The following is a 13,649-nucleotide window of genomic DNA, read 5'->3' on the forward strand; positions in this document are numbered from 1 at the left end:
GGCGAGGAGCCATGTGCCCTTCCATCAGTCACTACCTGTTAGTCATTAATTCTCCCCGCCTTACCTGAAAAGCAAGTTAGCTCGTTTGCTGGTGTCGTGGAGAGATGGTTTGTTAAATTTAGCTTTTTAGTCCGCCTTGGGGATGGAGGTTTCAGTTCTGCGAGGATCCGCACTGCCCTTCATCTCTCCAGCCAAAAGAAGATTGAGTTTCAAGATATTTTACCATGCCAGAGTCTTTCAGAGAAGAGCATAAAAATTAGTGGTCTGTCTGTCCTGCTAAAGACATTACAGGTCCCAGGGGCGCTGGCCGGGGGCTCTGAAAGTTGTCGTCTTGGCTGAGGTTTCCCCTCCGTGCCCTGGTGAGCTGCACGATGGGCTGGCAGGGGAGATGTCAGTGATGCTCTGCTTGTATTGTTTCCAAAGCATTTTCTGATCTATCGGGATGAAAGGTTCTGGAGAAATGCTAAATAGTAGTATTAGTGTAAAATAAACATACTTCTTCAATATTTCGGATCCTAAAGTGGATCCAGATGCTTTCTTATGACTGCTGGGTCTGCTTTGTGTTTTCTGTAGCTCAGTGTGGCCGTCTGCATTTGTTCAAGTGAGATGGGATGTGACAGAGAGCTTGTCACAGAATGCTCTTGTCAAGTCTGTAAACCTGTATATTTATACATGCACACACGCAAATATATATACATAAATGAAAAAAATGACTGGCTTGCTCTAAGACACCATTTCCGAGTTTGACACTTCACATGCGTGCCAAGGAACTTGGAATACATTCAGCAAGTTTATCGGTTTTTATGATCACAGCAATCAGTTCATCTGTGTAGGGGAGAAATGGGATTTGGCTACATAAAATAGTCTCCAAAGGAAGTGGACGTGTCCATCTCTTCACAGCTTTCATACAAAGAGAGTATTAAACGCCCCTTGATACCAGCCACCAGTTGCGTTTTCCAACCTGTGGTTGAGCTTTGCAAGAGGTAACTTTCCAGTTCTTGTTTCAAGTGTAAAATAGTTTTCCCCTGGTTTTAAGGATTATTAACATTTTCATGGTTTCTCTCCCACAGAGAAGAACAACTCTGCCCCACTCCTTAAGGGTGGCGTTTTATACGGGATGGGGTTTTACCAGAGCTGGTGCCAGGGTGCGATCAAAGCGGCAGGAGCAGCTGGGTGGTCCGTGCTTCGGAGCTCACCAGTGTGACATGTTTCCAAGGCGGTGTTTCAGTGGTGTTTTAGACCCTGTTGGGGGAGATGACACAGCTGCATCATCTCCCAGCTGTGCTGAGGAGACTTGACACTACCATGCAAAGACTGGCAAATACAGAAAGTGTGGATGGGTGGTTTGCTGGTAAAATGTTTTGTTTTGGTAACTAATACTAATAGATTTATGACCAGCTGGTAAAATCTATTGCATTCTTAAAATCATCAATAGTAGGATTTGTTGTGTCCTGTCATTTGGTGGCACCTAGGAGTAGATGCCCAAGGTTTCTTACCTGGTGTATGAGATCCAGGGCTTTCACTACATCCTACTCCATCCCCTGCCAACCAAAACAGGGAATAGGAAGTTTTAGAGTCTCAGTTTTCAATAAATTTAAATCAATCAAAGCTGAATTAGGAATATTTTTGCTTCATGCACCTTCTCAAGCTGAAGACCATGTTCAAAGTAAGTGACAACGTGGAGGTTGCGGCTGATGCCTCACATCTGTGCCGAGAGCCGCGTGCGCACATTGGCTCTGATTCTGCTGTGCCTGAGACACCGTTGTTGTATTGATTGCTAAAATTGCTGAGAGTGCTCTACAGGGACCAAAGCTAAAAAAAGGCTTGTCTGTGTATCACACATGAAACCCCCTGAGAAGTGGGATTTTGGGTCCTGCCTAGCTTTTGCACAGTTTTCTGCAGTCTAGAAGCTGTATAATTACATTTTATTGAATCCATCCTGTTACTCCCTTCTGGCGCGGGATGCTCCTGGATTGATAGAAAGTAATTAAAAATCTGAAGGTTCTCATTCCTTTTATACAGCCTTTCCTGTCTTTTGTCCCGTGTTGAGAGCTTGCTGTGCTTCCACAGGGTTTTTTGGTTTCTTACTTACGTAGGGGAAGAAATGGCAAAGGAAAAGGAAGCCAGCTAAGTAGGCAGCGTGCACTTGGCAGAACTTAAGTGTGGCTCAGGGTCATTGGATAACAGTCTTGGGAAGGCAGTACAGCAAACGACCACAAATTCTTGGTATATTAGTTTCTTATCTTGTCCTATGAGTTTGGTGTTACACCAGTGCTGGTTTTCCAACACAGGGTCCCTGGTCTTTGCTTCGAAACAAACCCTGAAATAATGACGCCGCTTATTGCATCACTGGTACCAGCTGGTTTCACCCCGTCCGGAAATACCTGACATCATCTGGTGTGTGCAATCACTTGCTGCCAGGCAAAGGTAATTGCTCGCTGACCCAGAGAAGACATTTCTTTTTTTTCGCCTGGAAACTTACTGTGTGCTTTGAACTGCCGAGAAGTACTCAAGAAGACGTAAACCCATGAGTTACTACAGGCAGCACGCCTGGAACATGTAGAATATCTCGACATATGGAGTAAATCAGCACGGCTCCGCTGACTTCAGCGCAGCTGCATCTATTACTGCTCGCTGTAACCCCGCTCCAGACTGTAGGGATGGTTGTTGATGGACAGTGAATAGAACCCCCCCCCCCCTTCTTTATTCCCTTTTCATAGCTTTACACTTTATGAACAGAATAAATGTGCTACAAGGGGAGGTGAAGCTGTAAATTATTTTTGCCTCTATAAAATTACTTTATTTGGACATATGCTAAGTTCGCTGTGATTCCACTTGGTTCCTAAATCAAGTAGTTGATTAATGCATGCACTTTGTTGCTGGCACTCAGAAATACATCAGTGATTAGTTCAGAGATAGAGATCGGTGTTTTAAAAAAAACCAAACCCCACATAGGTGCACCTGCACAAAAACGAGTCAGGCAGAACTGACTGCATGAAAACGGGGTGGGCAGCACCCCTGTAAGCCACAGGACTATGGGAAGAGGAGCTGCTTTTCTGTTTCTGTGTGCCAGGAGAAGCAATGCTATCAGGCTTATGTATGATGGATCAGAGTGCAGTGGTATTGCTGCAAGCAAAAGTCATGAATTTTAATCAACTTTACTGGCGGCCTTGAAATTTGAGTTGAAAGATAAATGTGAAAAACAGGCAGCCCGTATTGTTTCTGGAACAAAACTGCCCCTTTTCTGTTGATTAAAAGAATTTTTCTTTTAACTTGATAATAAAAAATACTTCCATCTTAGTTCTGGAATTTTTTTTAGGCAAACCCTTCAGGTCCTGTCAGCCCTGGGTGCCTCCCTGGACCGAGTGTCACCTCGTGGCCACCCAGACGGCTGACTTTGGCTGCAGAGACTTTCCAACCGGCAGGGCTCGTTGGCTGTCTGCTTTCAGCCATTCTGAAAAAGGTGGTTTTAGGGCTTTATTGAAGTATTCTTAATGTTTAAAAAAAAAAAAAAAAGAAGAAGAAAAGAGAAAGACTTGCTTGGTGAAAACTGCTTAGTGGACTGTCCAGGGAGTTGGAGTCCGGTTTATGTTCATTGGGGAAATTTGGCACAGCCTACATACTTGTCCTTTCCCTGTGTTGCTCCAGGGCTGCTTTTAAGGTTCTGTCGTTGCTGTATTCATTTGGGTATCGGTCTTCCTAATTAAATATAAGTGATTTGAATGCCGACATTGTCTGGGGGGGACATCTAAGCTTTGGGAAGAAGCGGACTGAAACTACCAGCTCATGTCCCTGGACAGAAACACACACCCATCGTCTTACTTCCAGCCTCTGCCTGGCTGGTCCAGGCTACTTTAAGTAACTGAGAGTGCTTTCCTCACTCCTCTGTACAGAAGTTTCCTTCAGGGGTTATGATAGCCACTTTTCCTGTTTTGCCATTAAGTCACCTCTGTGCAGGAATAGCTTTGAAGGGTTGTATTTAAGGGCAAACAACTTTTAAGAAAGGGAAGGGAAGAATTAGCCTACAAGCACCGGGGAGGAAAAAAAAAGTGTGGAAGGCTCCCGAGTTGCTCCTCCTCTCTCAACCGCAAATGCTGTGTTATTTTCTCTTAGCATCTTCTGTGGTTCAGCTCCACACCTAGTTTCTCATCTCCTCTGATAGCTGTGGGTTCAGCAACTGCTTTGTATTAGTGAATAGTTCATTGCAGCTGCAGCAGAGGCTTATTTGATGCTCTGGGAAATTCTTGCTGCTTTCACTAGTGAGAAAGGCCATATATTTTGGGGGCCTAAATTAGTGTGAAAGGGCACATACAAACCTGCTAAGTACAAATTCCAGCTTGTTTGTGCTCTCAGTTGGTTACACCCTTGGCTCAGAACCCAAATATTTCAAGAATTTGGGTTGAGGTATATGCTTTCCCAAAAGAGGCATGAAGTTAGATTCCCCTTTTGCATCAGTGGGTGCAGTTTCTGTAAGGTCACCAAGTATTTGCTTGAAGCAATTCCTTCAAGGCATGTCCAGAGACTTTGGGAGGGGAAGCGATGCTTTGCTCTGGTACGAGAACCTGGTGGCTGCTCCTCGCACAGCTGAGATGTCTTGGCTCTTGCTTTAATTGGAATACACTTGCTGTAGAGGAAACCCACCTTATTTTCATGTCCCTTTATGGCAGCCAGGATGCCTTATAGTGCCACACTTTGCTGTACTGAGGCCCATGGAGCTATGCCTGCTTACCCCAGTGGCTGATTTTTTTTTCCCCTGAGGCCTTCAAAGCATGTACCTATGCCGAAGCAGAAGATTAGTTTCACTAAGGTGGCTCATTTCAGATGCAAATGCTCTATGGGCTGCTGCACAAATTAAGCCTGCCTGATTTTTATTTTTTTTAAATTTAATTTATTTATTTTAATGCCCCACTGGAAACACTCTCTGCTTTGCTTTGCTTGCTCCACCTTCCCATGTTGCTGTGCTGCAGGTCCAGAGGTCGGGGTGGTAGGAACCCATTTGGTGGCATTTGCCAGTTGTCATATTACGCCATGGTGGGGTCAGCCTGGATAGCTCTTAGGGCTCTTACTATTCCTGATGTTATTCCTGGTGTTACTTCCCTCTAATACTGAAGAAAGAGAGCATTTGCCAATGCCTCGAGGTGTCCTAACATACACAGATGCCACGTAATCAGCTGCCTGAGCAGGTGGATGGAGGTCAGGGGGTGCAGCATGTTGGGGTGATGGGGTGGGATGCGGGCACTGCTGGGCGAGCCGTCGGTAATCCCTGCACATCCCTTTCCTTGCAGTTACCTTGCCGAGCAGTGCTGGAATGGCGGCTTCGTCTACTTGATCATGTTGCGCCGCATCAAGCGCAAAGCCCCTCTTCCTCCCTCCAACGGCAACAACAGCAACAGCTGTGACCCCAAAGCCAAGCCCAGCCCTGAAGCTGGTGACAGAGCTGCTCAAAATGGCAAAAGGACCAGGAAGTTTGGGGTCATCACCAGAACGCCGGGGAGCAAGGAGAGCAAAGAAAAGCCAGGCTCGGAACACGGGAATGGGCACTGCACCCCAATGGAGGTGGAGGTTGCTCAGCCAGAGACCTCGGAAGCAGAAAGCAACGGGGAAGAGCAGCTTCGGGGCCCAGGGGCACAGTACCGATGCCGGTTGTCAGACGGCGGGGTGCCAGACATTGGCGACCAGTCTGCCCAGGTATGTTTGCTTTGGGTTTTTCTAGAGAAGCAGGCAGCAGGCATGCAAGAAAATTAAAGGAATTTCTTGAGGGGTTTCCCTGGTTTTAGCTCACCGTCCTTGGGGCTGAGCCTCCGTGGGACAACCCAAGCTGTTGGGGTGCTGAGCCGTGGGATGCGGTGCAGAACAGGGGGGCAGGAGGGTTAGCGAGTTAAATAATGACTGTGAGAAACCTGTGTCACGCTCCATCTGTGATGAAGGGAAAGGTCCTTATATCTCTGATCAGTCAGGGTTGGCCTCAGGATTTCTTCTGTTGAGACAACTGATGACCTTATGACACCAGGGCATGAGGTGTCAGTGGAAGATGGTCATTTTGTCCTTTGGAGCTTCATGTTTAGCTCTCTCTTAGCGCAACAGCACCTTAAAGCTCTTGTTAAAATTGGAATTGAAGCTTCCCTTTTTGATGCACCAGACCACGGTGCATTTATTTGTGTTACAAAACTTGTTTGGCCAGTGTTTGAGGACCACATGGAAGTTATTGTGAGTTTTGCTCCAAGTTGATGAGATGGACGATTTGTTAATGTTTGGGACGACAGTGGGATTGGAGCTTTCATTGCTTCTCTCTTCATCCTAATGGAGATCTTGGGGTTTGTTGCCTGGCTAGAATTGCGGTGTTGCTGGACGGAGAAAAATAACCCGAGCCTTGGTCAGGTTTCAGTGTGCATCTATCACCAGAAGAGCTGTCTGCCAATCTTTCCGGAGACACCGATAGTATAAACAGATGAACGTTGCTGTGTTAGGCTTGGGGCTTGCTGCAGCAGCTGGTTTTGGTTTTAAGACTTTAAAGCTGGTGACAGAGCAGTATGAGTGGACATCTCATCACTAAATTCTGTTGAAGAAAGCATGGGTTTAAACGTGGCCTCTTAATTTGTGATCCCCAATACTATGGCAGGGTGGTGGTGATGGTGGGTGTTAAATTAGTTTAACGTAAAATACATTGCAGGGGCTAAAATCAATTTTAAAAAATGCTGGTCTTAAAGCAGCGTGGTTGAGAAAACCTGTTCTTCCCATCAGCAAGACGTGTTGGATTTCGTGGTGCAACAGGAAGGGGAGGATGTTTACACAAACTCTTTTTGCAAGCCTTGTAACTGTAGGCTTTCTGAAAGAAAACATTAAAAATTTAAAAATAAATAAATAAATCATTTGGTATTTTGAAAGCTCTGGTCCATATAAAATCTTGAATCTGTTCTGAAAATGTTTAATTAAACACATGTTATAAATGAAGATGATGAGAGTTTGTTTTGAGGAAGTGGAAGGCTAAAGTGTGTGTGTATATGTATATATAAAAGAAACTCTTGAACCAGAGCCATCTCTGTGTTACCTTGATGTTTTGAGTCATTTAGGTCTGAGAAGTAAATTGTTAAATTTAAAACATGTATGTATCAATGTGAGCAATAAATACATTTTTAATGCAAAGCATATAAAAGGTAGCTTTGTAAAACGTAAAAGCGTAGTTGAGTCACTGAAAATTTAAGAGCTATAATCTGTTCAGTTGTGGTGTATCTGTCAAGAAGCCTGTTGGGAGGCACAGTCATTTAGTAAAATTGCTTCTCTCCCTCTGTTAATTTTTTTCCCCCTGTTAATATTTTGCTTAGAGATATGACCTCTGTGTGTGTCAGTATTAATTACATTTTCCTGACATCTGAATGAGGAGAAATGTGAATAGCTGGAGCCTGAATAGCATGCCTGGCTCATCCTTTGCTTTTTAAAGACAAGAGGGCCTCATAGAAGCCCATCACTTCAGCATCTGTGGGGCAACTGCTATCAGAGTAATGAGTTGACTTCAGTTTCTTAATAAGTATTGAATAAGTATTGAATAGTGACAGCAAAAAAATATTAAAGGCAAGGAGTAAAGACACTTGGGAGCCTCATATCTCACTTCCAGCTCTGCTTTGAAAGCGTGACCTGGCACTCAGGCATGTGAGATCCAGTCGTGTCAGGAGCCTCTTGAAAACGGCATCCAGGACGTCTTGTCAGAAGTTGCAGCCTCCTTCCAGGCTTCAAAGCGCGAGCCAAACCTCTCATAGCCGCGGGATGAGTTATCTCTTCCTGAGCAGGGACAGGGTGCATTGGCAGGGCACCTTCTCCGTGGGGACTTTCTGAAGTCTCCAGCCCTGCTGCCCACCCCACGCTCACTGTCTCCTCCACGCGTTGACTAATTGAATATCCAGGGCTGTCAGCCTTGCACCTTTGGGGAGCACTATATTCACTTGGAGAGGACGAGAGCCGGCCTGGGGTGGGCTGGAGGTTGGCTGCGGGTGGGAGGAAAGCCTTCAAGAAGCCGCTCCGCCAGCAGTGCATCTGCAGGGGGACCTTGCTGGTCCTCCCCACTGCCCTGGCCCTCCTCGCTGCTCCTTCCCCCTCCCCTGCCCCAGGATGCAGGTTGGGGAATTACTGAGATTGGAATATGGAGACCAGGAACATCACTTTTTTGCTCCCTGTACAAAGTTAGGTTGAAGTTGTCATAACAAAAACAGGGGAGAAGAGGTTGGGTCGAATCGGTGTGTCTTCAGCTGCTGCTGTACTCGAAACCAGCAGCCAGCTCACGGCTGATGCTTTGGGGATGTTATACTGGGAGTGTTTTTGAGGCATCCACGTGTCTTCGGTGTCGTTTGCTTTCAGGGTACCTCCTCTCCCATAAGCGTGGGGTTGTCCTTCTGTTTTCTCGCTGCGTGCTGCTATTAACAGCAACGCTGAGTCGTGAAACAAGAGACAAGACAGATACTGTTTGTCAAGTGAACCTGCCAGGAGATTCCTGCGTTACTGGTTTGCGGGCATGTGCCAGTCCCCTCCTTCGGGCTTGCTTTCATCTCCCAGATCTTGGTCTGTCTCTCCTGTGCACTTGGCATTGCTATTGCTGTGTATAAAGGTATCTGACAGGCTGTTTGCTGGTATGTAACCCTCAGTAAATATTGTACCCGTCAATTAGCAGGCAGCATTTAATGTTTACAGGTGGTTAAGTTATGCTGCAATATTTTTAGGATGAACCTAAATGCCCTTTAAAATGCGGGGATTCAAAGCAGCAAGGCTGTGTCTGCCTGGCAGCGAGATCTGGAAGGTCTGGAAAGCACACCTGACCTTGGAGAGGACCCAGGCTGGCTGCAGTGGGAGTCGTGGGCAGTGATTTAAGACCAGGCAATCTCTGAGCCGGAGTAATGATCCGTCACTTCCTGGGAAGATTGGGGAGCTTAAATACAGAAATCAAAGTTTACCTCTTTTATTCAGCGGCCCGAGACAGAGCAGTGTTTTGTAGGCTGGTAATTATAAAGGCACAGATGAAAGGGGGGCATAGGGAGGGGCTGCTGGAGTCAGCTGAAAAATGGTAAAGAAAAGGAAACTGCTAGGTTTCCTCACAATATACCAATTTTGTGGTTTCACTGTGTTCACCAGTAGCACGGAATCCCTCCCTTTTGTTCTCAATTTCTCTATCACGGTGTTTTTTGGAAGAACGGTGGACCACTTCGTTAGCTGTTCAGCCCCTAAGGAGTGCCCAGAGGTGGCCAAGTACAGCTGGCACGGGGAGGGATCACAAGCAGGAGGACTGTGAGGGTTGTGAGGAGCAGGGTTACGAGTGTGAGGGCTGGTAGCATAGTTTTCAAAGGAGACTTGACCTGATCCAGGCCGGGCCGGCATGACGAGAGGCTTTCATTGATGAAGCCAGAAGCACCTTGGCTGGAGATGAAGTGCATCACTGGCCACCTTTGCTTCCTCCAGCCCCAGCAGGATGCTCTGAAAAGTCTTTAAAACACCATCTGTTAAAAGCAAAACCAAGGCAGCTTCAGAACCCACTTGAATCCTCTTGCTTCTGCATAAGCATCTGGATTAGTAAGGGATTGAAATCCAGATCCAAATTTAGCAGTCACAGGTGGAAACTGTGTAAAGGAGATTGGGCAGAGTAACAGTGCGTTAACAATGAAGGGAGGCAGGTGGCGAGGGGCTGGGGCACAGCGTGAGGGCATTTCTCCGTGGGGAGAAGTACGTGGCGTGGGAGGAGTGTGCACCAGGTCTCCCCGCACTGCAGCGTTGGGCTGTGGTGGGACGCCTTTCCTGGACAGAAACAAGTCAGTGCCTGGTGGCCCCCTAAGGTGTGTCTGGTGTTTTTCTGAAGTCGATGTACCATCCATCTTCTTTTGTTCGGGCACGTTATTGCTTTCTTATGAAGATGGCTTGTCTCAGGAAAGGCTGAATGCTTTTGAATTGCATTTTGCTTTGTAGTTAGGAAGGGCTGACAGCCTTTCTATAGCAATATTTACCAATTAGCATTGGTGAGTGCCAGCCTTACCTTGCGTTTTGGTTAATGGATAATGTTCTTTATCTTGCCAAGCAGAAGAGGAAGGCTAATGGCACGTTACAGGAATCAAAATATGAGGCTTGAAATAATGTACTGGCTTTAAGGGTTGTACTATTTTTTTTAAACATGATGGAAGAAAAAACAATTCTCATCCACTTGCTGTACCCAAATGAAAACCTTGCTGTGAGCAAGGTACTTACAAGGGTAAATACAGCTCTGCTGAAGCTAAGTTGCTTTACATCAACTTTTTTTTTGGCAACCTGAGCAGCAATTATTGTTTCATCAAGGCTTTTATGGGACTCTTATATGATGCATGTTTTAGACATAAATAACTCTGGTTTTAGTTTTTAATGCAGACACCTTTAGTCATGTAAAGGCTTTCCTCGGAATCCGTTTCTATTCTTAACGTCTTTTTATCTGTTGTGTTTGCTTCCAACTTTCATTAACACGAATCCTGGGGCTATCTACTGTCTTGAAGTTTTAATGTGCACTGTGATAAGCATGTCTTCCCTCTCTCTTACCTGTTTTGGGTTGTAAACTCTCTTAGGGACAAGGGTTGTCTTTTAATTGTAGCTGTACTGCACTGACAAAACTTGGCCTTGCTTTTGCTTGGGGTTTTAGGAAGTGCTTTGATGTAACTAGTAGTGAAATCACAGTCAATTTTTTTTGCTGCCAGTTATGTTCCACCTTGCCATGAAACGATCGTCGTCCCAACTTTCTGGGGTTAAGTCTCGCTCGCTGCCAAATTTTTTCAACTGACTTAAGATTTTGCCTTTCTTTGCTGTGATTTAAGCGATAGCTACAGCTGTGGTAGCTGTAGATTTTAATTTTTAATAGCAATCTGTCCTTTCATTCAGTTTTTTGATTGATTTTTCGAAGGGTGCGGTGGAGGGTTGGGCATAGAGATAGTCTGGTAACGGATAAGTTGTAATGAGTTAGTTTTAATGCTTCTTTTTGACATGGGGTCCTCACTCTCGGGAATGAGCTGCCCTCAAAGGCAGCATGGATATGCGTGACATTGTGTTACAGGTCTCAGCTGTGCTCAGCTATCACAAACTGTGGGTGAGAGCACCAGTATGAAAGCATTTGCCACCTACACAGAAAGTGTATTTTTCATTTTGCGTATGGTATTAAAGATACAGCAAACCCTCAACTGGAATGCAAAGGACTGGCTTTAGCTGAAATGTAAGTTCACACCATTTTATGTTTTAATCATTAAGTGTGAATGTTTGAAACCAAGTGGACGTGCCTAAAAATAGAGTGTGCTGTTTACTTAGGTGCTGTAATGTTTCAGGTGTTGGTTGGGATTATAAAGCTACATACACTTAATTTTTGAGGCAGGGTGCTGAAACCACCGAGCAAACCCAAAGGATTCCTGATGCTGACAGATCTAACACCAATCTCTCGAAAGACCCCTCTTTAGCTGACACAGGAGTGTGGTGACTTACTCTGTGATAGACTTTAATCTACTGCAGGCAGCAGTAGAAACTCCAAACTAACCAACCAACCATTCCCAATAGCCCAGCAAGAGAATGAAACTGGGCAAGGTGCTTGAGGGAGTGCAAACACCTTGTAACCTTTAACAGCCTGAGCTCCCCACAGGTAAATTGCCAGGGCAACGTTCCTCAGGGCCAGGGATGGCTGAGAAATCCTTTTGCTGATCTTGCAATAAAGCTTCAGTTGATGGCATGAGGGGATCAGCCTGGAGAGGTGCAATCCAGATGGTGATGGCTCGGGATGACAGATGACTCCAGCAGATTTTTGTAAGGGGTGATGATGTAGTTCAGGTGCTTGCAATGGCTGATAAAATGTTTAAAGCCCTTGCCAAGGAAATGATGTCAACAAGCAGTCTGTCTCGGGAGATGGATCCCTGGGGGACAGTCTGTTCTAAGTCGCAGAGTTTTCATCCACTCCGCTGTGATGCCTGTTTTGTGTATTTTAATTATGTGTTTGTGTTTGGGGGAGAGTATGTTTTTGCTTTTGACTGTTCCCCAGGCTTTATCCCCTAGGACGCTTCTCTCTCCGTGGGGAAAGTACTCGCATTTCAGTGAAAGGATGCCAAGTGTCTGGCGGCCGTTTGTCCAAACAAGAGGACTTGTTAGATCGGCAGTGGACCCTTGGATGCAATCACAGTTGTGTCTGTGCTGCTGGCTCCTGCTTATTTTGAGGACACGGAAAGTTCACATGGTCAGCACTGTGTAATTCATATTAAGGGCTACTTGGGTTTTGGTTTTTTTTTCCCCTCTTTCAAGTGGTGTAGGAGACACCCACTGCATGGCTTGCATCATCCAGAGGTAGAAGCTGAAGGCTTCAGTGGTTCAGTGGTAAGAAATTTCATAGGCAGTAGGGATGAACAAAGAACTCCTCTCTTGAAATAACTTATTGATAAAGGCATTTAGATTTTTTGCTCCTGCTTTTGGTTTGTCTTGGAGTTGTTTATCTTGTACAACAATGAAAACAAAACCCAAGGTAGCAGATGAAAGCAGGAGTCCTGTTGTCAGATCAGCCTTAAAAATAACCTGGTGAATATCAGATGAAAAATATACTCATTATCCACTAATGAAATAATTGCTTTGTTAAGAATCTGCAAAAATCAGATTTTGGCATGATTTTCTGGTACTGAGTCATTCACACTAATATCTGTGATGTGAAGAGTGATGGCTTTTGACTGTATCTTGAGATTGAGGCATTAGAGCTACTCACCTGGTATGTGATCAGGCAAGTTAATTCCCCAGCTCCCGATCCATCGCTCCCACCTGCCTGCTGGGGAACAGGGATAGGGGGAGGAGGCATGATTTGGCCCAAGGTGGGGCAGGCAGCTGGGAGCAGTGCTCTTAATTTACCCCACATCAGTGAAGGATGCTGGGGAGTGAGTGGTGTGTTCTCTGTCCCTGTCGATGCTGCTCTAGTCATTGCTTGAAGGCAATTGCTTATATGCTGGTCTGAATGTGATGCATTTCTGTTTGGGAGGTTTTGTGCTGCTTTTCAGCTGCGTTTGATCAGCACATTGGCTGCCAGCTCCTATCAAGCCTGTTGTGGTCACTTTTTTTTTTTTTTTTAATGCATGAAATTTACAACTTTCCCCTAAGTGTCATGTTTCCAGAGCAGCTCCATGGCTGTTGAGGAGGAGCTCACTGTTGGCTTCTGCTGCTCCTAGGGGGAAAACCTGTGAAGTTTGTAAGTGGGAACCAGTCCCTGCAGACAGGCAGTAAAAATCCACCTTGAAATGCGGAGGGAGGGAGACATCCCACAGGCTGTGCAAGGGCCCGTGGCAGTCAGTGTGCGTGTACAGACCTTGTGTGGTTATTGGTATTCTCATCAGGGCTTATCTCTGTTTTTATTTAAAAATTGTTACTTATTTACACCGGGTTCAGCTGAATTGCTGCTGTGACAGAAAGTGGGTTTTTTGTAGACAACTGTTTTACATTTTCCATTTTACCGTCTGGCTTTTTAACTACTTACTGCGTTTCTGTTTTCCATTTGTTTACACCTTGCTCCTGCCAAGCTTTTCTTTAATACAAGATTTCAAAGCAATTTTTCCTTTGTATATATAGATTTGCAGCTTCTTGAACACGGCACAGTCAAAATCAGTCAAACCCCTTTAAACTCCCCTGCAATTAGCTGGTGAAAG

General features: G+C 45.4%; 1 protein-coding gene across 1 annotated transcript in view; it reads left to right on the forward strand.

Moving 5' to 3' along the window:
- The window catches only part of PDZD2 (PDZ domain containing 2), a 142,007-nt gene that overhangs the window by 68,273 nt on the left and 60,085 nt on the right, over positions 1-13,649 (forward strand). The window contains exon 2 of the mRNA XM_009894231.1: positions 5,286-5,688. Coding sequence (XP_009892533.1) covers positions 5,286-5,688 — 403 coding nt within the window. The remainder of the gene's footprint in view (positions 1-5,285; positions 5,689-13,649) is intronic.

Source organism: Charadrius vociferus, unplaced genomic scaffold, assembly GCF_000708025.1.
Source record: "Charadrius vociferus isolate BGI_N301 unplaced genomic scaffold, ASM70802v2 scaffold70, whole genome shotgun sequence".
Classification (NCBI taxonomy): Eukaryota; Metazoa; Chordata; class Aves; order Charadriiformes; family Charadriidae; genus Charadrius; species Charadrius vociferus.